Raw genomic sequence first — 24,659 nt, 5'->3', positions numbered from 1 at the left:
AAACACTGCGGTGTTCCTCTAACACCATAGCAAGGGAAAAGGGAAAGCAACAGTGTGAATTGCCCCACCAACGCAGGCAGCACCATATCCGGGGATGCAACAAAGTACTTCCTAACGGCAAGCCCCCCCCCCCACCATTCCCCCCTATTTCGCATTTTTTAATATGGGGCTTAATTTGGGGGGAGGGGCTTAATTTGATTTTATGCCAATAAATCATGCTGGGGCTTCCTATTGGTGGAAGCCCTATTGTTGGAGAAACACGGTACATTTTCACCACATGTTCAAGGCATCCTTAAGGGTACACTTTGGCTAAACAGATGGGAAGACACGAACGTGTACATGGTGAGTCGGCGCACAGTGCTTTGCAGTTGACACTCATCCTCGGTTTGGGTTGCAATTTGGCAGTCTGCCAAGGAGCCCTGTGTGCATCTGTGTTACATTAAGGTTCCTTGTCCGAAGGAGAGCTATGAGATAACTGCAGTGGCAGCTCGGAGTCTGGATGTAGCGTGGTTGGGTGCTGGTCACTATTGCATAAGTCGCATTGCACCTTGGCTATGCAGTACTGGGACAGGTGTTTGGATTCACAACACTTGTAACAATATTGGTACTCCCTTAGCAAATCTTTTTGTTGGGTCAGTGACTTCGCTGCAAACTCAGTGCACCTGTTCAGCGAGTGACGAGTGTGGTGCATAGGACAAAACTGTATTCTCCTTGTATTTGAAGATCTAAATTGGGTTGTATCTGATGAGTTCTCTCCCCAACTGTGTGTAGATGAGGAGTCGATCTCGTGTTATGTGTGGACGATCTATAGAGATATGCAGTAGAGGCTGGAGAGGTCCAGAGTTGCGGTAGCGGTCTCTGTTAGGTTGATAAACTCTGCGTCTAAGGCAAAGGTTTCTGAAGCTGTTGCAGGACTCTGTTTGCCGGAAGACAAATTCTTGGAGAAAGGCAGGTCTCATCTGTGGTTTGCGGCAAGAAAGGCATCGGACAAAACTATCATTCTAATATTTCTTTTGGGAGTTTGGCGATGATTGCTTCTTGCGTTATGAAGAGATCAAGGCAAGCCAGTCCTGGTAAGTTAGAACATTCTTTGGCTGTTCGCAGAACTCAAGAAAGAAAGGATCCCTCTCTGTAATCCAAACAGACTGTATAACTTTAAATGGAACAAGGTTTCCTGAGCCTCTGTGGTTGGATAGAAAAAGGGGGGGCGGAAATTCCTCCCAGCAGCCAAGCGGGCTTTTTAAAGTTTATTGTACAATAGAGAAAGAAGTTACTGCAGGTTTTTTAAGCCAAAAACGCTTTGTATCTTGAGAGGGAGGAAATCTACATTGGTAAAGATCTTTGAGACAAAGGGCTTCTACCTCCTAGGCAGTCTGTTTATATGGTGATGAGGTATTTTTATTACTGACTTCCTGTGGAAACTTTTGGTTGGAAGGGCCAGTGAGATACAGTCCTTGTCTCAGGAGGAAGAAGGAACAAAAAAAGGAGCAAATTCTCTTCAGCTGGTGTGAATACATTCAATTTCTAGCTTTTAGTCCACAAAGTGAGATAATCTTCTTGTAACTGGAGGGATTCAGAGACAAATGGAATGCTTGGCCCCTCCCCCTGCTTGCAAGATGAGCCTGCTTTTTAGATAACAGCGATGTAACATGAGACAGAGCATGTCTTTCGCTGAAGAGAAAAGGGGGGGTTACTCCTTCCTGCCTTTATACTTTCTTTGTTTAAGGGATGAAGACAAACTTTGATTACTTCGAAGGAGAATGAGGCACAGAGGGAGTCCAAATTAATCATCTGTTTACTGCAGACAGAGACTCCAGATGCATCTACTTCTTTTGGGGCTTCAGAAGTTCAAATTAATCATCTTTTTACTGTTCTGTATCCTGTACAGATGCAGATAGATAAACTCCACAAAACATCCAAAACAAAGTACTTTTATTGGTTCATCAGGTATCCTCATAACTCACATTTGCGACAAAGTTCTTCTTTAATGACCAATCCTTTGCATATTTGTCTTGTAGGTAAAAAGATGATTTATGTTCTATCCTATTTTCCTCATGTTGTAGCGATAGAAGTAAAACAGTTACCACTGTTCAGCCAAGAGTGAGGAAAACTTCCCCCAACCCCTTGAGGGTCAATTTAGTGACCAATCAGAATTACAGGTATGGTCACATGACATGGACTACATTTCCCAGGATACCTTAACTACTTTACCATGATGCATTCCCTTAAGGGGACCGCTCATAATTGCTACCTAACTATCCAATTCCCATACACTGGCTAGACAGCATACCAAATATGTAAGTGTGCTAATAATATCCAGTTAATATGCACAATAGTTATGCAGAAAAATTTGAAAAACAAGATTAAACACAATCTGTAAGATGTTTGGTTAAAAAGCAATTAGCCTAATTCATGTTTGGCTATTATTTGTTTATCACTAAGCAAAGAATATGTCTGTAAAACTATTGAAAAGTTAGAACTAATATGTGCTTGCACCATTACATTGAAGATAGGAAAGTTGCAACCAGAAAATAAAATAATTTTTGCCAGTTGTGATAAAAAAAACCACACCTCAGGATGGAAGCCACAACAGTACAATCAAAGCTGCACCTGCTTTTTATGCATGTTGCACACAATACATACAATATAAAAACAACTCGAGCTTCAGTCATATCATTGCTGCTATCTTGATTTTTAAAGTTTCTAGTTTTTTAAAACTATGCTGTATGGACATTTCTGAATGTTTCCAACAGCTTTGTTCAAGAATTCCAAATCATACCTTGGGACTTGGCTGCTAACTTCCACCTAAGAGAATCAGGTCCATTTAAGAAAATATGCAGGTAGTCTTTGAGCCCAAATTTTCCATTTCTAAACATGGTGATTGTTAAATGATTTTCCCTGTTTTAAGGACCTTAGGAAAATGTCTCTGGGATACCAATAGATTACATTATTTAATTAAAGGAACTTGGCACATGCAAACCCTGTAAGATCTAAGTCAGGGTCCACAAACAGTGGGCTGCAGCTCACTACCGGGCTGCAGCCTGTTCAGAACCAGGCTGTAGAAATAGTGTGGGAGGATGTGCACACCTGCAACTTCACTTGCACATACAGCAGGGGGCACAGATGCTCGCCTGCCACCTCGCACAAAACCACCCCTCTGCCAAAAGATTGGAGATCACTGATCTAAGTGGTTGAGCAGATACTATGGGAAACAAAAGATCCTTCACGTATCATGTCTCTTATTCCATGATAGTCGAATTGCTTCAGCTAAATTTGTTTAATTTCTGCAATAGTGTTGTGATTGGCAGGTGCTTTTTCTGCTATTATGAAGTGCTAAACTATTCCCCACATAATTTGCCAGGCCTCTAGTGCTTGTACCAGCTGAGAGATAACAGGGACCTTTGATATTTAAATTTACCTAGAATACTCAGATGCAATTTTTTTGTTACCTACAGTAGTTCTCCTTAACTATCTTACTTATGAGTAAGAAGTTGATTACTTCATTAAGTGGGGACCAGATTCAAAAGGAAACTAAACAGGAGTGGAGCAGGTGAGTTTAACAGTGTTATCCTTTTAATAAAAATATTGGTAGGGTTCCTATATAGTGGCTTCATGGCAGACAGAAGTGCAACGACTGTAGTACTGATCGGAAATGCATATCTTGCACTTCTATTTATTTAACATACAAATATTGAAGGCAAGGTAGCATGCCTGTTTTCTAATATTTTGAAAATGGAATTGTGGATATATTTTAAAACTAACACCATTATGTCTAAAGGGTGCCCTCATAATTCTATACTGCATTAATTAAAGTGTTAGATAACTAGCAGTAATATTTGTTCTTTGAATGAGATAACATACATATCTAATTTCCAGTTGTCAACAGGAGCTTCATCAGCATCTGAAATGACAGGGTTTTACAGGGGCCCTGCTACATATAAAAGTCTTTAATTAGCACCTACGTCTGCTTGATTCAGACTAAGGATCTCCAAATGTTTTCACTAAATCAGTATTTTCTTCCCATCCAATTTCTCTTCATCCATTACTGCTGAAATGATAAATTAGGTGGGGAAAACGAGAAACTTTTAAAAAATATAATTTTTATTTGTTTAGCCACACTGTGCTGCTTCATAAACCCCTTTGCTTTGAGAAAAAACACAAAAACAAAGTATAAGCCCCAAATAAGTCTTCAGAAAACTCTCCTCCGCGCAAGTTGTAGCTTTTAAAGGCGAGCGCCTTTTTCAATTTCAGCATTTTCTTATGGCTTAGTTGAAAAAAGGAAAACTACACTACCCACAACCCCTTGCCCCTCACGGAAACTTTGAGAATGCAGCTCGGGTTTCCACAACTTTGTGGTTTCCCTTGTTTGCGAAGATAACGATTATTTCCGACTCAGCCCAGAAGTGTAGCTGCAGAGCTCCTCGGAGGCGGGATGGCGGCTCGGACCGCGCTGCTCTTTCTCCTGGGAGCGGCGGGAGTGGGTCCAGTCCCTTCCCAAGGCTCGCAGGGGGACCGAGAACCCGTCTACCGTGATTGCGTGGCTCACTGCGAGAGGCGCAACTGCTCTGAGGCCGGGCTGCGGCACTTCCGCTCCCGCCAGCCACTCTACATGAGCCTCACAGGTACGGAACGGCCCGGCGGTGATTTACCTACGCCGAAACAGGGCCACGCCCACACCGGGGATCAAGCTCGGGGGTTGCCCGTTTTGCATAGACACGCCCACCTGGAAGGCATGTTGTTCCTTTGGTGAGGCCAGCTTGATCTCGCTAAGTTTGTTTGGATGCTTTCCCGCCGTCACTTCTTCCTAGTGTCGCCATAGTAATCTTGGAAAAGAGAGTATAACTGTTCCCGCATTGACAGGAACCATCCCTAGAAGTAGCCAGAATTCATGGAATGTGCTGAGCCAGGAATCAGGCTATCATATTTAACCTAGTGTTTGTTGTAGGAATCCACCCTACCTGGGTACTTTGTAAGTGGATCTCGTGCACTGCGCCATTTGTTTAATTCGGCTGTGATTCAATTCATTAGGGGCAATTTAATTGTTCAAATGAAACAATTAGGTATCCACTTAGGTCTGCAAACTGTGATAATGTATGCATAAGAGAGCTCTGGTTCCCTTGCCTGGAAGAATAAATAGCAAAATTTCAAAGAAAGGAAGCGAATATATTTTTAGGTGGTTGAATAGATTACAACCTTCAAGTTGATTAAAGGCAAATAAGAAAACTATGTTAAATTCATAATGGTTGGTAAAAATATGATTGACCAATTTGTATGGGATGCCAACAATGGCAACACCTGACTGAAGATAAGTTGAATTGGAGACCACATATGGAGACCACAACAAATTGTGGGCAACCCTTAAAAATTGATGTGGCAATCCATTTGTTAGAATGGAATATGGAGTAATGCTTCAAAATCAGGAATAAGTATCACTATATTCTCTTGCCTTATTTGTTTAATATGTAAATGTATTTTAAGTAATGTTTTATAAGAACAAATAGAATCTGAATTAAAATTACTTTAAGAATTAGTCACCTCAAGTACATTCATGTCAATGCCATTTTGATGACTGGAAATAAGCTTTAAGGAATATTTTCTTGAAGGTGGCAGAAGAAAGTGCAAAAATTGGTTGCAACTTGGTATGAAAGAGACTAAAAATTTGTCAGTACCAACCATCTCAATACAAAAAGCAGAGAAAAAGTTGAGGTACTGTAATAATATATGTTACTTTCCTAGACTCAAAGATTTGCAGGTATTGTAATCACGAAACAAGCAAATACCTACTTGGGAGACATATCTAGGAAAAATATTGAAATGTGGGACATTACTCTGGCCACAAAACTATGTGTTTTCAAAACCATGGTTGTCCCAGTTGAAACATATCTGCAGTTGGATTATTAGACAGTCAAACAATGAAACAAATGATGTTTTTGAATTGTGGTGCTTGAGAATACTATTGCAAATACCCTGTACCATAGATGAAGTAAAATCAAACTACTCTCTGAAGATTCCAATAATGAAGCTAAAGTTTAATTATTCTGGATATATAATGAAAAAATAAGAATTATTAAAGATTTTGAGACTTGGTAAAATCAGTTGAAAAAGAGGCTACTATCATTTAGCTGCCTCATCTGACAGTGATAGAAAGCACAAGCAGGAGTTTACAAGAACTCGTATTACTGACAACAATTTTAGCAAAATGTGTCAGAAGCAGCAGAACAACTGCCAAACAAGAAATACAGGTAATCTTCAGTTTATGACCACAATTGCCACCAGAATTTCCATTGGTAAGCAAGGCAGTTGTTTTACATTTTACTTATTTTACAACCTTTTTTGCCATGGTTATTGAACAAATCACTGCAATTGTTAAGTGAATCACATGGTCAACTCCAATTTCCCCCATTGATTTACTTGCTGGAAGCTGGCTGGGAAGATCACAAATAGTGATCAAATGACTTCAGGATATTATGTAAAATACTTGCTGGTTGATAAGTGTTGAAATTTTGATCATATAACCGTGAGAATGCTGCAATAATCATAAGTGCCAGGATATAAGTTAAATTTTCTCTGCTATTGTAACATTGAATCTAAGCAAATGGTTGAAGACTACTTGTACTAGAATGGGAGACTTCCATTGAATTCCAAAAGCTGTAGACTAAAGTGGGATGTCAGAAAAATATCCCCAAAGAATACAATGGCAAACTACGTCTATCTTGCTGAAAAGAAATTTCCCTTTGTATTTAATTTCTCTCTTCCTGGGAGTCAAGCTTACCCCAAAGATTTTATTTTTCAGTTTGTAGCTGAATGTGCTACACGAGTTAGTTTATTATACAATGGGTTGAGCTAAACCAGCTAACTGGGGAATATAATAAGCCATTATTAAGTATACTTGGGTTAGCATTGTAATCCTGCTTTAATGTTTTTAAAGCTTATCTGAGTAGACATACCTCCCAGTTGGTTTTTTTTCCTAATAGAACTTATTTCTCTCAAGTTTCTTTATGGTTTACACTACTGTAGTAAAATATCTCATTGTAGAATCCTATCTATGCAGTTTAGCCCTTTGTCAGCTTTAAGTTCATTTGAGGTTATAGTGTTAACGTGAAACAAATCACAGTTCTTTAATTGGTTCTTTGTGAATAGTATAAAAGGTTTACATGCAATTGGATCCTTTATATATGTATTCAGCGATTTCAGTTTGAAAAAACAGACCATTATCCCAAGAAAATGTATTGTAATGTTTAGAGTGCTGGACTATAGATGAGAAGATCAAGTTTCAAATCCTTATTTATTATAAAATTCACATTATAATTTTCATCCTTAATCATCTTCTCAAGGTTGCTGTAAAATAGTAATAATAAACTCTGTTATGATCATTGATCATTTCAAAATTAAAAACAAAATTCTGACACAGCAAACTAAAGTCATTATAAAACTTAATCATTATAAAACTGAGGTGGTTGAAGTATGTCCATTTTATTTAAAGCAAAGCAAAACCTCGCTATGTTTAGAAAATCAAACCACATTCATCAGAGAATCACAACAGTAAATAAAATGAATCTGTATGACTTGGAAATCTAACTAGATAGAAAGTTACTAGCTGCAACTAGGACTCTAAAAGAATCCTATATAGGAAAATATAAGTTGATGTTTCAACAGCTCTTACCACAGTGGCAGAGTTTTGTTCTGATGGGATATGATATAATTTGTCCTTAAAACCTGCTGTTGGAAATTGTCAGAAATAAGGCTCTTTGGGAATTGTTGCTTGGCTTAAATACAGGTAGTCCTTGATTTACAACAGTTTCTTTTAGTGACTGTTCAAAGTTGCAACGGCACTGAAAAAAATAACTTATGACTATTTTTCACATTTACGATCATTTTAGTATCCCCATAGTCACATGATCAAAATTTGGACGCTTGGCAACTGATTCATATTTATGACAGTCGCAGTATCCCCGGATCATGTGGTATCCTTTTGCAACCTTCTGACAATCAAAATCAATGGGGAAACCAGATTAACTTAACAACCATGTAACTAATTTAATAGCTGCAGTGATTCACTTAACAATTGTAGCAAGAAAGGTCATAAAATGGGGCAAAACTTTCTTAACAAATGTTTCATTTAACAAAAGAAGTTTGGGCTCAGTAGTAGTCATAAGTCGAGGACCACCTGTAATCTACATAGCTTGAAAAAAAGCAAGCAATTTCCCAAGAAGACATTTTTGGATATGGCAGCGAAATCTGGTTTGCCTTCCAAATCCTTGGCACCTTGACTGCATGTTCATATCCCATCATCATGGAGTGCATTGGCTGAAAAACAGTATTTCAGTTATCTTGCAGTGTGCTGTTCCAAAGTGAAACAAAGTCATTAATTAAAATTAGAGGTGACAAGCATATAGAAAATATAACATTAGCTACTTGGAGGGATACATATAAAAATATGAGTTTCATGGATATACCATATGCATTAGGCACACTTTTGAGCTTTTATTTTGTTTTATTTATTTAGCATATGGCACTTGATACAGGGACTTGCAATATATATTAACATTTCACATAGCTTAAAAGCACAGTAAAATATGAACGTTTTAAAAAAGTCTATATTCAGACACCAATGTCTAGGCCACCAAATTGTTGAAACATGGCATCATTTATGTGAGAAAAAAAACTTCAGGTACTGGGACAGTATATGCCTTCAATTTACAGCCGGTCAGTATGTAATCTATAGTTTGATATAGGACCTCGCAGTTACACTGAGCGGAATATGCTCAACCTCATTAATACTTATATTCAGGTTGTCCATTTTTGGTGTGGTATTTCAAAACCTTCTTCCCGCCCCAAAAAGAGATGTTTTTTTTTTAAAAAATTGACACATACAAAAAGTCTTGAATCCCAAATTACTGATAAACAGATCTATAGCGACTGTAAATGAGCCTCCTCAGGTTATCACTGTGTATTGTGTGTATGCTTTATAAAGAAAGACGGGGTCCTTTAAAACAGGGGTCGCCAACCTTTTGGACCTCAGGGACCACCAAACTCATAATTTTAGATCCCAGGGACCACTAACCCTGTTCTGTGGGCATGGCCTAATTTGTGGGTGTGGCTTGGTGGTCATGTGACTAGCTCGGCATGGCTTATAAATATTGAATTTTTTATTAAAAAGAGCATCTTTTACCCCAAATCAGGCAAAGCAGGCAGGCAGATTGAGTTGCTCACAGAATCACAGATTCATTCAGAAATCTATCTATCTGCCATTGGCTAGCTCAGTCATAAAATTTGCTAGCAAGCAAACTCACAAAATTAACTCACAACACACCATGCATGTAAATATTGAATTTTTTATAAAAAAGAGCAACTTTTACCCCAAATCAGGCAAAGCAGGCAGATTGAGTTGCTCACAGAATCATTCATTTATCTATCTATCTATCTGCCATCGGCTAGCTCAGTCTCTCAAATTTGCTTGCTGTGAGTTTGCACTGAATTTGCTTGCAAGCAAACCTTCAGTCCTAAGGGAGTTTTGGCTGTGCTTAGCTAGAAAGCAAGACATCCAACCATTTTCTGCTTCCTAGCTAATCTAAATCTCCCGGCAGAGCAGAACAGATGATGGTTGGAAAAAGGAAAAATAGCAACTTAGCAGACAAGTTTACCGGGTAAGGAGTGAGTGGGCGGGGAGGGTTCCCGTGGACCATGTGGGTGGCGCAGCCTTGTGTTTCTGCACAGCCTGGATTAATTGCTTTGTGGGGGTGCTTTGTGGGTGAGATTTCTCTGCGGCCCACCAAAATTTTCTCACAGCCCACCGTTGGCGACCGCTGCTTTAAAAAGTCTATTCATCACTTTGTATTTCATTCCGAGATATTTGCTTTTGGCACTGCTATAATTCTCTTTGACATCTTCCTGTTGAGTTTTGTACTGACTGAAGTTTTTAGACTTGGTACAAAGGCAGCTCCATGTATACAAGTAATGTAATTATAAGAGTAATGTTGACAATTACCAGGATATGCAGCACTATTTCAAAATCATTTTCTTCCGAGAAGGAATGCAGTTAGAGAAAGTTGTAAATGTTACAGTAACATAAAAATTGTCCCTGCTATTGCCTGAAGCTAAAGAGAAACCCAGATGCCCAAATATTCCACAGCTGTATTTGCTACTTTTGGGAAAATGCAATCCTATTCAGGATAAAGATAACTACCACTTCTTAAATTGTGATCCTCACAAGTAACTTCTTCATCTAGTTTAGATTCACTTTCAGTGTATTGTTCCTCATCTAGTTTACTACTGACTTCAGGCAAACATTTAGAATCCCCCATCGTTACCTCATGTTAAAGAGAAATAGACTTAGATGTAATCAGCATACTGATACCACCCTGCTCTAAATCCCTGGACAGTGCTTGCTGAACACAGACAACAAAAATCTACCTAATTCTTTGCGGCCATTTTATGGTGATCTGGATCTTGGCATCCAGATTTGGTTGTTTTATTTCCCAGTGCTGCTGTGTGCACATCAAAAAGCATTAAAATCCATGGAGTTCAAAATACAAGTATTTCTCACAAATGTTTATTTCTCCCCTTTTCCTTTACCCTTAACCCTTTTTTTTGGTCATAACGCTAATAATAAAATATCACCTTTTCCCAAATATTAGATATCCCAATAGACTCAATTTTTGAATAAGCATTTATTTCTGAGAAATCCATACTGTTTGGATTTTAGTTTCCATTATTGTCAAAAGTGTGAGCCGATTTTGGGCTTACACTTTTGACAATAAGTGTGATGGAAACTTAAAAATAAAAGCAAGGAACATGAGACACAATAGTTTCAGCCACAGAATCCTGGCAAGAACAATATAAAATCAGAACGAGGCAATTCACCACACCTTAAAAATGATTGTTTTTAATGAAATAAAATATGCTATGCAAATGTGTATCTTAATTTCATCTCATTACTTTAGAATTGTTGCAGTAATAAATGCTATCAAGTATTATCCAAATGTATCACTTACTCTAATAGGTTTACCCTCTTTTATATTCTAGGATGGACCTGCAGAGATGATTGCAAATATGAATGTATGTGGCTGACTGTGGGACTTTATCTCCAAGAGGGATCAAAAGTGCCTCAGTTTCATGGAAAGGTAAGCCTTGTTTATGAAGCCAGGATGGCTAACCTGTAGGGTTGACTTTGTTCTTTGTCCATTTAACTCAGTTTATTTACTTGGATTGGCTTTTTTTCAGTAGATCATTTACTTGTTATATCGTGTGAGATCCAGGCCTTGACTCTGAGGCTTGAGCAAGCAAAATCTATATATACCAGGCAGCAAGGAAATATTTCCTTTTAATACACTAGAAAAAGAAACTAGAGCAAGCAAAAAGGTGAGACTGCCAATTTTTTTCTGTAGTCTGTATCAGCCCTTTAGGCATTTCCAGCCTCTGAGCACCAGAAGAATGGATAAACTAGTGAACTGCAACTATTTCATTGTGCAATCACAATGTACACAGAATACATGCAGCCTAAAGAGAGTTTGAGCAGTCTTCAGTCCATTGGGGTCAAGATTGAGAATTTTTTCTCTTCCCAAGTCACTGCCTGAAATTGCATTTCAAGGGAAGTTTCTATTACTGTAGTTTATCCAAATAGTTTGTGCTGGATTGGGAATGCAATAGGTGAACAAAAGACAAACACTGTGCTGTCCAGCCAGGTATAGTTAGTTAGGAATTGGGAGCTGTCCCCTTAAGGGAATGCATCATGGTAACTGTAGTTAAGGTATCCAGGGAAACATAGCTCATGTCATGTGGCCACATCTGTAATCCTGATTGGTAACTGAATTGATCCTTGGTGGGTTGGGAGAGGTTTCTTCACTCTTGCTCGGACCCTAGCTTCGGGCTAGCGCTTCTCCTTTGGCTCTGCTACTATGGGATGAAATAGGGGAAAAGATTACTATCATTTTACACTACGATTTCAACTATGGAAAGAATTGGACATTAGATGAGGATACCTAATATAATCCAATAAAAGAAACTTTGTATGGAAGAATTTGTAGAGTTATTCTGTCTGTCTTTATATTCAGCAAGTAAATCAAAAGACAGAATAAACACAGCTCACTCCCCTTGAAGTCAGCACCCATACCTAAGGCCCAAGTATTTATTTATTTCAGAAATTAGCTATGCAATGCAATTTCAAACGAAGTAGTCGTTGGTCAAAAGAGAAAAAAGGCAGATCTCCTTATTTCTGGGGCATTTGGAAAAAAAACAACATCTGAACTGCAGTTTCTCCACCTAATTTAGGATTTGGTTTAAGCAATCGTAGGAAAATGTGCAGATAATCTCATTTCCATTTGATAACATTCTTCATCGTCTTCTCCTCTTTCCTCTCCCTGCCTTGCCCGTAGTGGCCCTTTTCTCGTTTCCTGTTTTTTCAGGAGCCTGCTTCTGCCTTTGCTTCATTCCTTAATGGTCTTGCCAATTTGGTGATGCTGAACAAATATAAAGCCACTGTTCCCCATTCTTCTCCCATGTACCACACCTGCATTGCCTTTTCTCGGGTAAGTCATTTTTAACAAGAATCCAAGCTTCCTTATCTTCTTTATCAAGTGAAAGAAAACTATTGTACAAGCAAGCTGGGCTCACATAACATCCTAAACCAAGTTGTGACTTGTTTGAGTTAAAATATTGGCTGAGTCCTGTCATCAACATCATCTATAAATATGGTTTAATGCAGACATTCATAGTATTCTGAACTAATGGTTGCACCTGTCCATTGTTGAGTCTGGAAGGAGCACTGCAAAAAGTAAGGTGTGAAAATAGGAAATATGATTTGGCTCAATTCCAGCATAATTAAAATCGCTATTTTTCAACACACTTTTTTGCTTTTATCACAAAAGTGACAATTTGGGTAGAAATTTAGAGAACTTTTAGGGCTGTGCCTAAATAGAGACAGTGTGTGTAGAGGTCAAGTTTTTGGAAAGGATGACCATAATACACTTGAACATAACAATATAACTGGGAAGACATGGGTTCACATCCATCCTGATACATGGAACAATTTTTTGCCATTCACACAATCCCACCCATGCTTTCTCACAAGGTTTTTTTTTTTTGGTGGGATAAAACAAAGAAGAATCCAGTAGAAGGTCTTTTACTTCCTGGAGAAAAGGCGGAATATTGATCTAACAGATTAGGGAAGTAGGGGGATACTTAAGATTTTGTACTTCTGCCTCAGCGTGTTCTGTGAACTCAGGCAATTTGCAAAAGGAGGCTAACAGTTTTAAGACACGCTGAAAAAATTATTTTAAGAAATGTCATTTGAAGGAAGTGAGAAAGAGGATGTCTATTATGAGGGACAGATTCAAGCATTCTATCAATAGTGTTAAATGATGATATCTTAAAAATATTCATGAATTAGCCAATGTCTCCCATCACTACATTTAAACTTGTAATCTGTAACACTCTCAAAGATTATAGAAATAGTGCTGCTAAATCAATCAGAAAGTGATGGGTGAAAGAAAGCACATGAAATCTTTTTTTAGGGTTATCATGTAAACAGCCCTCAGCCTTTCTTCCCTAAATACTGTCCCAACCTCTTGAGAAGTTTGAGACATCATAGGCCCAGCCACCTAAGAGCTCTCAGGACAAGAGTAGACAAACTTTGGCCTTTAGATGGATCCCCTTGTGCTCCATTTGAAATTAGCTGTATTTATTTTCATTTAGCAAACTTGAGTGACAGTTTTATTGTTATCAATAAAGTTTTATTATGCTTGTGAGGAGCTGAGATTCAGAGAGCATAATCTGCCTAAGACTCTAAGCCAACAAGCTAAATGGAAAAAAGAAATTTGGACAAGAAGACATTCAGTTTGTTAAACTCTTTTTCAAACATTGGTGTTTAGGCAAGGAAGAAAAGGGGGTTTGAGGTTCAGGTTTCCTTTTCAGTTGTCTTCATTTTTGGATCAATAGACTATTCAGGCTTGTAGATGTAATCCAGGGCTGTCCAACCTTGGCAACTTTAAAACTTACAGACAATACTGGCTTTGTCCATTTAACTCAGTTTGTTTACTTGGACTGGCTTTTTTTTCAGTAGATCATTTACCAGTTATATTATGTGAGACTGGCTGGGGAGTTGAAGTTCACAAGTCATAAAGTTGCCAAGATTGGACACGCCTAATATAATCAAATAACACTTGATAGCCACATAGGCACTTAAAAGAGTGGACTGTTTCCTACATTTCCTCTGTGCCAAAACTGCAGCTTTGTTGATTGAATCTTGTGGTATGCTCAGACCAGTTCTTTCTTGCACTTTCCCTTCAGGTGTCTTTAAATGCCTGGTTTTGGTCCATGATTTTTCATACCCGAGAAACAAATCTGACTGAGGTGAGCTTTTGTATTGTGATATCATAGAGGGTTTTTTTCAGGTGGCATACATATTGGACAAGATCTGGCCCACATCTCTAATTCAATTTCTCCTCTCATAGAAAATGGACTATTTCTGTGCATCAGCAGTCATCCTTTACTCTGTGTACTTGTGTTGTGTCAGGTAAGTTGCTACATAGGCCCAAAGTTCACCTAACCTTTCAGTGGTTTTGTCTTCATTTTCATTACAGTTATTACATTACAGTAGTATGTCTAATTACATAGAAAGTGGTGTAGAATTTGATTAATTAATGTAAAAATTAGTTCAACCGGTACAGGTCATATATTTTGTTATGTCCAATTGTGAATTTCCCTTGTGTTTCTTTAGCGCATCCTTCCTAAGTTCATGTCCTTTTGGTATTTTGGGAGCACAGCTTCCCATATTCTTAATCATATATTCTTATGTTGACTAGAGTTCTTAGAAGAGGAAGTTCCAAAACATTTGAAGGGGGTCAGTTTGGGTAAAAGAAAACCATTTAGAGAAAGAAAAATGTAATTTATCTGCTCAAGGCAGCCACTTAACAAAACTTTACAATAGCATATAGTCTATCTATAGGAAATGGTGAGACATGATAAGAAATGGTTTATTAATAAAAGTTCATATATTTATACGCAATCAATAAGGAAGCTCTAGCCATAGGTTATTTTTTGCGATCTGTTTCCTGTTCCAGTCCAGATTCTGAGTGGCTTGTATTCTTCAGTCTAAGAACATTAATCAATCAATCAATCAATCCAGGACTTGAGGAATAACTAACAAAATACAGAAATCCCTAACTGGCCAGTTATCTTCTTAATAAATCTGCACCAAGGTTCACTGGAATAGTCAGTGGCTTTCTTAAAAAACATCAGGTTGCAGTCTTGATAATTTCTAATCCCCACAATTACTCCCTATATTGGTTTTCCAAAAGTCTTTCCTAAATAGTTACCCCCAAATCTCAAACTTTGAGGGGTTAGTTAGGGAAAAAATTGTATCCTTTTCCTGAAAGAAAAAGGGATGGTGGCATCTTCGGGATGGAAAGTTGTTAAAGGCTAGGATATAATTCCTTACTTGAATTAATGTGTGATTTTCTTCTATAGCTGTAAGTAATCTGTATTTATTGAGAAAAATATTTCTTTTTCTGTTTAGTTGAAGCTAGGGATAAAAAATTGTTGTGGCCCCGATTCCCGAGCCTATGCTGTCAGAGGAAGAAGACCTGGAAGATGAGGAGGAGGAACTAGGAATGCCTTCCTCCCAGGACCTTCCTCTCTGGCAATGCCTTCCTTCCTGATAATGCCTCAGGTTTCATCAGACAACCGAGAGGAACAGCCTGAGATTAATCAGGAAGAAGGCATATCGGAGCAGCCCCTGACAGGGAGTAAAGAGGAAGAGTGTTGGCTTGATCCTAAGCAGCGTCGTAGGGAGAAACGTGAGCAGCAACATAGGAGGCGTGGGAGGGTCAGAGAGTGAGCTGAGTCATTGAGCCACACCCCACAGGGATAAAAGTGGGTGTGTTTTCGGCTGGAACTTTGTACGGGACAAAGTTTAATCTTACTTCAGATTTTCTTCATGAATGATTTTTGTGGACTGCCTTATAATTTTCTGTGAGTAGATTTTTATTTGTTATCAGTTCGGACTTGGCAGGCAGAGGGTGTTGGAATGCCAAGGATATTATCAGTTCCAAAAAATTAACTCTGTGAAGTCCGAGCCAGCTTGCCTGCCTGTGTTTGTGTGAGTTTGTATTCTTTCATGTTTTGGGAAAGAAGAAAAGTGAGACAGAACAAAATATGGTGTGAGGGAAATGAGGCAGTTCTGTTCTTTGAAATATCTTCAACTTCGTATGTGTTTTATTTGCAGAACTCTAGGGCTGAAACGTCCGGCTTTTGCCACTGCCTTTGGGGGTTTCCTGCTCCTTTTTCTGGCCTGCCATGTTTCCTATTTGACCCTTGTGCGCTTTGATTATGGTTACAATATGGCTGCCAATGTGGCAATTGGTGAGACTTGAGGAATCAATGTTTTTATTTTATTTATGTAAAATAGCTTTAGCTAATTTGTTTCAGTGTTCCTTTTCTAAATGTTGAACATTCTTACTACCTTATGAGACTTTTTTCTCTCCTGTTTGCCTTTTCCCAAACAATCCTTTTCTTTTTTCTTTTCTTTTCTTTTTCCTCTCTGTGCCTTTCTGTTATGGATGAATAGGATTCATACTTTGACACTTTGAACTTCGGATGTTCTTAGCATTTAGTGCTGAGAAGGGAGCAATGCAGTCAGGGCTTTGGTAGTATTGGAACCCCCCAGTATCTGTAGCAACAAAAGCTGCTTCTTTCTGTTGTGATCAGTGAGTAGTAAAAGTGATACTAACATGAAGTGTTTTGTACCTTGCAGGCCTTCTCAATCTCTTCTGGTGGCTGGGTTGGTGTAGGCAGAACCAGCAACGCCTGCCCTATGTCTGGAAGTGTGTGGTCGTTGTCCTGCTTCTCCAGATCTTGGCTCTCTTGGAACTCCTGGATTTTCCACCCCTGTTTTGGGTCTTCGATGCCCATGCCATCTGGCATATCAGTACTATCCCTGTCAATATCCTTTTCTACAGGTCAGCCTATTTTCCATGCTTCTTCCTTCTTCCTTCTTTCTTTCTAGGTATGCTTCTGCTGGCGGGCCTCGGAAAGTACTTTTGCAAAAGAAATACAAGAATGATTTAATATTTGGGGATCAGGCAGTTAAGATAATGGTGGCTGACCAGCTTGACAACACTCCAAACATAGTGAAAACTACGGCCCGGGGGCCACATCCGGCCCGTTGGTCTTTTTAATCCGGCCCGCCGAAGATTGGTACAGAATTAAGGTTTGATGTGAATGATTGAATGATTGCATTCATTTGATTTTGACTTGTAATGACAGGCATTTCGACACCAGGTGGAGGCCCGTCTGTCAAATTTTAAAAGTCAATGAGGCCCCTGAGCCAAAAAGTTTGCCCACCCCTTTTCCAGACATTTTTCAGGTCCAATGTGGGACAAAGACAATATTGGTCTATCTTGGGTGACATGTTTCTGGGTTAGATGGGAAGAGCGTCCTGGTTTTGTTTTTAATACCATCCTTTATTTCTCCCCTTTTCCTTTACTCTTAACTGCCTTTTTTCTGGTCATAACGCTAATCAATAAAATATCACCTTCTCCCAAATAATAGATATTCCAATAGACTCCATTTTTTGAATAATCATTTATTTCTGAGAACATTCATTGAATTGTTTATAGGGGTTGGGTTTATTCCTTGCTCAGTAGGCAATTTCAGTCTGAGATAACGGAGAGGAAATATCAGCCCAATTGCCCCCAATGTGTAGAATGGTGCTGTGGCTAGAGGGGTGGGCCTAAGTTAGCTGGTACATGTCATTTGTGGCTTATTACTTGGTTTTGGGAACACATAGAGACATATATAGCTTGGCACCTGAATATATACAGGATCACTTGTCTTAGTCACCATTAGCTCAAACTATTAGAAGGTCTAGGGAGAAACGGCTCCTAATTCTACATGTTTTAGAGATTTGGGTGGCTGAAGAAGGAAGGAGCTGCCTTTGTGCAACAGCACCAGAGTTTGGGAACAGCCCCCCAATGTAATCATGCTGGTCCTTTTCTTACTGATTTCCTGGAAAACGTTTTTTAAAAATGATTTTTTTTCAAAGTGCCTTTTAAAAAAAGTTTCGGTTTGATTCCATCTTGTTTTCTGCCTTCTTTTATTTTTAAATTCTGGAGGTGAGTAAAGTTTTTGTGGAGGATTTTACATGATAATAGGGATTGGTTTTAACCTGATTATGGATTCTTGCTTATGCAAGTAGTCCTCAATTTACAACCATTTGTTTAATGTTTATCATTCAAAGTTATGACAGTGTTGAGAAAAGTTACTTATGACCAGTTTTTGCACTTACGAATGTTGCAGCATCCTCAAAGTCACATGGTCATAATTTGGGCTCTTGGCAACCAGCTTTCATTTACAATGGTTGCAGCATCCAGGGGTCATTTGGTGGACACTTGTAACCTTCCAACAAGCAAAGTCAATGGGCAAAACCAAATTTGCCTAATGAACATGGTGATTTGCGAAAACAGTCGTAACATCTGATGTGTCTCACTTAATAGCCATATTGCTTAGCAATGGAGGTTTCGATCTCAATTGTATTTAGTAAGAAAAGGACTATATGTATATCCTGTAGGCTGCTGAGAATAGCTTTGATTTCAGCAGGCTAAAATTTGAAATAGAGAGATTTTCACATTTAATTGGTTCAGGGAAGTATCTAAGAAATAATATTAGTGATAGATTATCATTATCGCATAGCCTAATGTGAAATTCTTACTTCTCACAACTAATTTAGGCCCTGCTTATTTTTTTTCACTCTCTCCTATCATGATTTTGAACAGTGATTGCAGCTCATAGCCTGAAAAAAAATACGTTCATCTGTGTCCTAAATTTAAAATTAGCCTTAATCCATTACTAATCATTTGTCCTAGTAACTTTCTTCTTTTTTCTTTACAGTTTCCTGGTTGATGACAGTCTTTATCTCCTGAAGGCCAACTCTGAGATTCTTAAAATAGATTAACACCTGTGGCAGAGGATAACTTGGAAAAAGCCATGGACTGCCATCTATAAAAGATACCCCATTGCTTTGATATCTAGTACTGAGGAGTTTGATGTTCTAAGCCCACTTTGCTCTGATGATTGGTGGCAATTTCCTCTCTACTATTCTGTTTTGACATCTCAAAAGCTTCCCTTTCAGAATTCTGTTGCCATAGTGTGATAACCTGATTGCCTTTTTTTTTTTTTTTTTGCTTGAATGTATCGAGACACGCCTCTTGTCTCCCTGGGATTATTTTCGGACCTTTCATTTGCCTTCTTCAGTTCTTCCTACACTTCTCTGAAGAGAGCAGGGAAAGTTTTATTTATTTCATTCGGTTTCTTTTTTCATTTTTACAAAAGTGGTTTTGTGGGTTTTGGCTGGTCCAATAGACTGCATTGAAAGGACTTCACAAGCCACTTTGGAAAATAAATGGCAGCAGTAGGTCTGGCAAACCACAATCCATTTTTATGCTGCTGTTGACTTGAAATCCAGATGTGCAGACAAGTGGTCTTATAATGCTGATTCACCAAGAAGCTCTCTGTTTTTTCAGCAAGCCATCAGGAGTTTAGCACTATGCTCCTTACTTTCTTGTCAGTCATGAAAAAAGTAGAAAATGGATTCTGTACTGCAATGACTTTTAAAAAAATCAATAATATGTGGTGCTGAGGTCAACTGTCTTTTGTATTATATATTCCATCACAGTAATCCTTATTCTTTCTTGACATGGACATGGTCAGTCACATCATTTCTTATAATTAAGTTGCTCCAAAAATCTTGAGAACACAACCGGCACCAGATTTATTGTCATCAGAATTAGCTTCCAGCTTAGAGGAGGAAAATCACGGGGAATTACTTAAAAATATTTTAATTAATCTTTTTGGATTAATTTGTGATATTTTAATGGCACAAACTATTCCTAGCAAACTGCAAAAGCTGTTTGAGAAATTTCAAAATGAAATGCAAACCAGATCTGGAGGGAAATTAAATAGCGTTTCTCCTTTTCTCCACATCAGGTCCTTTTTTAAAAAAAAATAACGATACACACACTGGAGAGTGGGGCAACAGTTTTTATATATATATATATGTAATATAAGGCTCATCTTGCCACAAAATTCCATCTTGGTCAGTGTTCTATTTTTTCTGAATCATTTGTCACTCAAAGTCCTGGAGGAATTTTTCTGTCTTTTCTATCTACTCTGTTGGGGCTTCTATGGCTATGCCCCATTTCTGGAACAGCCAGATCCATCTGTATTCAAAGACAGGCTGTTCCTATAGTTTAAAATTCTCATTTTTTGGTGTTCGGCCATTTTCTTTCTTTTAACTGTAGGGAGGCTTAAATTAAGGGATGTCTGTCTGAAGATGACAAAGTGCCTGGATAATCATGTCAAGAAATGTTGATCGTTTGCAGAGACAGGTGACCTCAGGAGATTTTGATGCTCCTTAAATTGTCTCACTGCTGAAGCCTTTCAGGGCATTCAGTTCAGCAACTCTTACAACGCTTAAAAGAACTCCTTACATGTTGAGTGTGAACACTTGAGCAATTTTCTGCCTGTGGGAAAATTAGAAAAAGTAACCGGAGGCCAAAGTGCCTTTTGCTTGAAGAGGAGTGCCAAAGGATTCAGAAATTGCCTGTGACCAGTGAAAAATCAAAATAAAATGTGCAATGGAGCAAGACTGGTCATGTGAGTATTTTGGCTCTATTCAGCCACTAGGTGGCAATGCCTGCCCATTCATCTGTGATTTGGAAGTGGGTGTTTAAAACAAGGTTTTGGTTCTATGTTTTTATTGTAATGTAATTTTAAACAGGGGAGCCGTTAATTAATTTATATTATAAGGCTGCTGCACAAGAAAATTTGCAATAGCGGCTAGACTTCCCTGAACAACAGTTTGCTTATCCTCATCCCTTTAAGAAACATTCGTGAGCCATTTATTGCTGATTATACTGTTCTGCCCGACTTGGAGGAAATGCATTTGATGCTGACCCCTCAATCCTGAGGGATGTGCTTGGCGTCTGGTCGGTGCGAAAAGGGTTCACATTGGAGGAGGAGGAGATTTAAAATCCCACTATATCTACTATATGCATTCCCACTTTCAGTTCTGGGAGGGAAGGGGCATTGGTCTTACCTGACACACTCCTTCTCCAGTGTGCTGAGGAGAATCCAAGGAATAGGTTAACTCTGCCTTTCTGCTCATTAGACTGAGTCTGTCAATCTTTTGTAGCCACGCCTCTCACGTCTGCTTTCCCAGTTTTGACGGAAGGCGTAATGATTGACCTGAAAATGTTTCCTGCCTTGGCTTGGCCATTCCTGGACTCTGGACCAGACGGTCAACAGAATAGGGTTGGATTCTCTCTCAGCACACCAAGAAGGAGCATATCAGATAAGACCAACGGCCCTTCTCCAGTGTGCTGAGGAGAATCTAAGGAATAGGACATACCAAAGCCGGCTCGCCCTAAGGGTGGGTAGCAGCCTGGTCCAGAGTTCCCAAGTCTGTGTACACCTTCTGAAGAACTTGTCTGCCAAAGACCACTTCAGCGGAACCAAAGGTGTCCAGTTTATAATGCCTAATAAACGGCGATGGGGAGGACCATGTTGCTGCTCTGCAAATCTTGATAGATGCCTCTATCCCATGCTGCTGTGGTGGCTGTGCTTCTAGTGGAGTGGGCTATCACTCATTGAGGCAATGGGAGAGCCTGAAGCTCATGATTTGTTGATGCATGCCCGTATCCATTAGCCTATCATTGATGCTATGGCCTTATTACCCAATGTCGGGGATACAAATAGGGACTCTGATTTCCGAAAGAGCTATCCTCTTAATATAGATACGGAAAGTCCTCCTAACGTCCAAGGTGTGCCATTTCCTCTCTAGGGCGCAGAATGGGGCAGGACAGAATTCTGGTAAAATTAGTTCCTAAGCCCTGTGAAATAAGGAATTAACCTTGGGAAGGAACAAAGGATCTAATCGTAGAAACACTCTTAGGATGAAAGACACACAGGCCTTATTGAGAGGGATGCCAATTCAGAGATGCGCATCACCGAAGTGATGACCACAAGAAAGGTTACCTTGCAGGTGAGGAAACAAAGGCTGGCAGAGCGCAATGGTTTGAAAGGCACAGAGGAGAGAGCCTGTAGGACTTTGGGCAGTTCCCAGGTGGGATATCGTTATATCGTCAGAGGTCTTAAATTAGTTGCACCTCTGATGAAGCTGCGCGCAATAGGGTGTTGTGCAAGGGACTCCAGATCCCCACAAGATAACATGGAGGACAAGGCTGCCACTTGCCTGTGTATCATATTGGGTGAAAGGCCCTTGTCCTGCAAGAAGTCCAAGATCTGGGCCACCAATTCTGAGAAGGAATCAATAGAGATTTTGGAGCACCAGGTGCAGAAGGTTTTCCAGGTGGAGTCATAAATCCAGTTGGTAGATGACCTAGAGTCTTGGATGGTCTGTATCACTATGCTGGAGAAGTTGTCTAGCCACAAAGCTCTCCCTGCTCAATTGCCAAATGGTTATCTGGAGCCATTGGGGTTCTGGATGGAGAAGAGCTCCCTGACTATGGGAGATTTTCTCTGGTGGGATCTGGACACTGATTAGTTTACCACATTGGTGAACCATGGTCTTCTGGGCCAGTGAGGAGCCAGGAATGGGATCTTCCCTCTCTCCGCCAGTACCTTCCCAATTACCCCTGGGATGAGGGGAAGCAGAAGAAAGGCATATAGTAGCCCTTGGGTCCGTGGAATGCGAAGTGCATTGATCCCTTCCTTCCCCGATGTTGTAAACCTGGTATAAAACCTGGGTACTTGGCTGTTCGATGGAGTGGTAAACAGGTCTGGGATCAGAGAAGTGAAACATTTGAACAGTCCCTTGAACAGGTGGAGGTGCAGGCGCTACTCTGAGTGGTCAATGTGACTACCTATTCCCAAGATATGCTCTGCTCTCAGGAATAGGAAATGTCATTCCACCCAGAGCCCCAAATGCCCAGCATCTCGCATGAGGGACCTGGAGTGGGTGCCCCCTTGGCGGATGATATGGGCCTTGGTGGCTATGTTGTCTGTTAGTATGGCACATGGTGACCAGAGATTGTATCCTGGAACTGTCTGGGGACTAAGTGGGCTGCTTTGAATTCTAGCCAGTTCCATAAGTCCTCCTGAGATCACTGCCCCTGTGTCATCTGGGTCTGCAAGTGGGCATCCCAGCTGAACAAAGGCATCCATGATGCTGGTGAGACGGTTCGGTTCCTTGAAGGCGCACATCCCTTGGCTGTGGCCTGGGACACCCACCACTGGAAGGAGTGATGTACTTCTGGTGGGACCAGACTTTGGTGGTTGAGTTGCTTCTGCTGAATCTCTGGTAAGGCAGGAGGAACCACTTTAATATCCTGGCATGCAGATGTACCCTGAGAACAGTGTGGATGCATGACACCATCTTGCCCAGGAGCTGCGAGAGAAGGATCAGGGGCACTGTATGATCCGATTGGATCTGAGTTGACAAAGTTCTGATGCTGTCCTAGTGTTCCTGGAACAGGGAGACTACGCACAATGTGGTGTCTATGTATGCTCCTAGATGTAGTAGCCAGTTGATAGGGGCAAGGTGGCTCTTGTAGTTGATTGAGAATCCGTGATCCTGGAGGACCCGGATTGTGAAGCATAGATCCTCTGTTGCCCAGAGGTGAGAGGAAGATTGGATTAATATGTCATCCAGATAGCATTGGACACCCATTGTCGCTGGACAACATCCAGGAATAATTTTGGGGAGAGAATCTCGTTATTTGTGGCAGACTCTGAAAACAGTAAATAATTTGGGTCAGACAAGCCCAATGCTGAATCAGATGTGGCTGGGTCCACTCCTATGTGAGCTGTGGTCCTGGCCTTGTATAAAAGTTTCTTAAATGAGGCAGGGTGAAAGAGCCCTGTGATGGCTGGGGTGTCTGAAGCCACCCCTTCATCCTCAGATAGCGTCAATTCCCTGTGTTCCTCATCATCCTAGAGAGATCCTTGGCTCTGTATGGAGGGGGTAAGGGAATGAGACCTTTGGAGGACTGACAATTCTTTTTGGAATCTGGGGTGCAGAATGCTGCCCTTGGTGCAGGATGTTATCAGACACTGCAGAGGCTGCCTGATGGTTTTGCTGCATGCCTGCAGCAATCCCCTAAACATTAGCCTCTGAGGTCAAGAGCCTCATTTGAGTGGAGCTTTCTGGTTCCTGATTTTCCCTTGGATGGAGTTCTGCTACTGTATGGGTAAAGGTAGGCTCTGGGGTAGATTTTATCCTTTTGGGAGCTGGTTCCCAATGCCCTTCTGCTGGGAGCAGATTGGAAAGGGGAGTAAGGAACATCTCATTGCTGTCTGTCATTGAAAACTGGCTGAGAGGGTTGCTTCTGAGCGCCATCTGGTGACGAAGACTGGGAGCTCAAGCTATTTATTTGCCTGGCCTCACTCAGGCTGCAACGGTTGAGGCTGAAAAGCACAGGAAAAGGCAGTTTCACCCATGGGGGAATTCATTTGCCTACATCACTCTGCCTCCCTTTCTGCCTTAGCAATTTCCATGACTAGGGTCTTTTGATGTCTCTGTGCGTCTTTCTCCTTGGCCTTAGTGGCCTTTTTGGAGGAAAGGGCTTTTGCCCTGATTTGGGCAGCTGTTCCTGTGATAGCCAATTTTGGCATTGAAAAGTGGAGCCTGGGGCTTGGCTGACAAA

At 40.1% G+C, this 24,659-nt stretch overlaps 1 protein-coding gene across 2 annotated transcripts; it reads left to right on the top strand.

The window, feature by feature from the left end:
- The first annotated feature begins 4,305 nt into the window (after window positions 1-4,305).
- Window positions 4,306-20,635, top strand: PGAP3 (post-GPI attachment to proteins phospholipase 3). 2 transcript variants are annotated; one of them, XM_026717537.2, is made up of 8 exons: window positions 4,306-4,622; window positions 11,026-11,123; window positions 12,375-12,527; window positions 14,287-14,349; window positions 14,451-14,512; window positions 16,223-16,359; window positions 16,751-16,955; window positions 18,886-20,635. In XM_026717537.2, exons 1-8 carry the CDS (start codon window positions 4,433-4,435, stop codon window positions 18,947-18,949), a joined length of 972 nt encoding a protein of 323 aa, XP_026573322.1. In that variant the 5' UTR covers window positions 4,306-4,432; the 3' UTR covers window positions 18,950-20,635. The 2 variants fall into 2 exon arrangements, with proteins under 2 accessions (XP_026573322.1, XP_026573323.1); XM_026717538.2 differs by having other exon boundaries at window positions 4,345-4,622; window positions 12,405-12,527.
- Window positions 20,636-24,659: the final 4,024 nt, after the last annotated feature.

Source organism: Pseudonaja textilis, chromosome Z (genome assembly GCF_049901715.1).
Source record: "Pseudonaja textilis isolate UNSWEBS1 chromosome Z, rPseTex1.2, whole genome shotgun sequence".
In the NCBI taxonomy this organism is placed as follows: Eukaryota; Metazoa; Chordata; class Lepidosauria; order Squamata; family Elapidae; genus Pseudonaja; species Pseudonaja textilis.
Note: the sequence above shows the minus strand (reverse complement) of the source record. Positions and strands in the feature narration are given on the sequence as shown.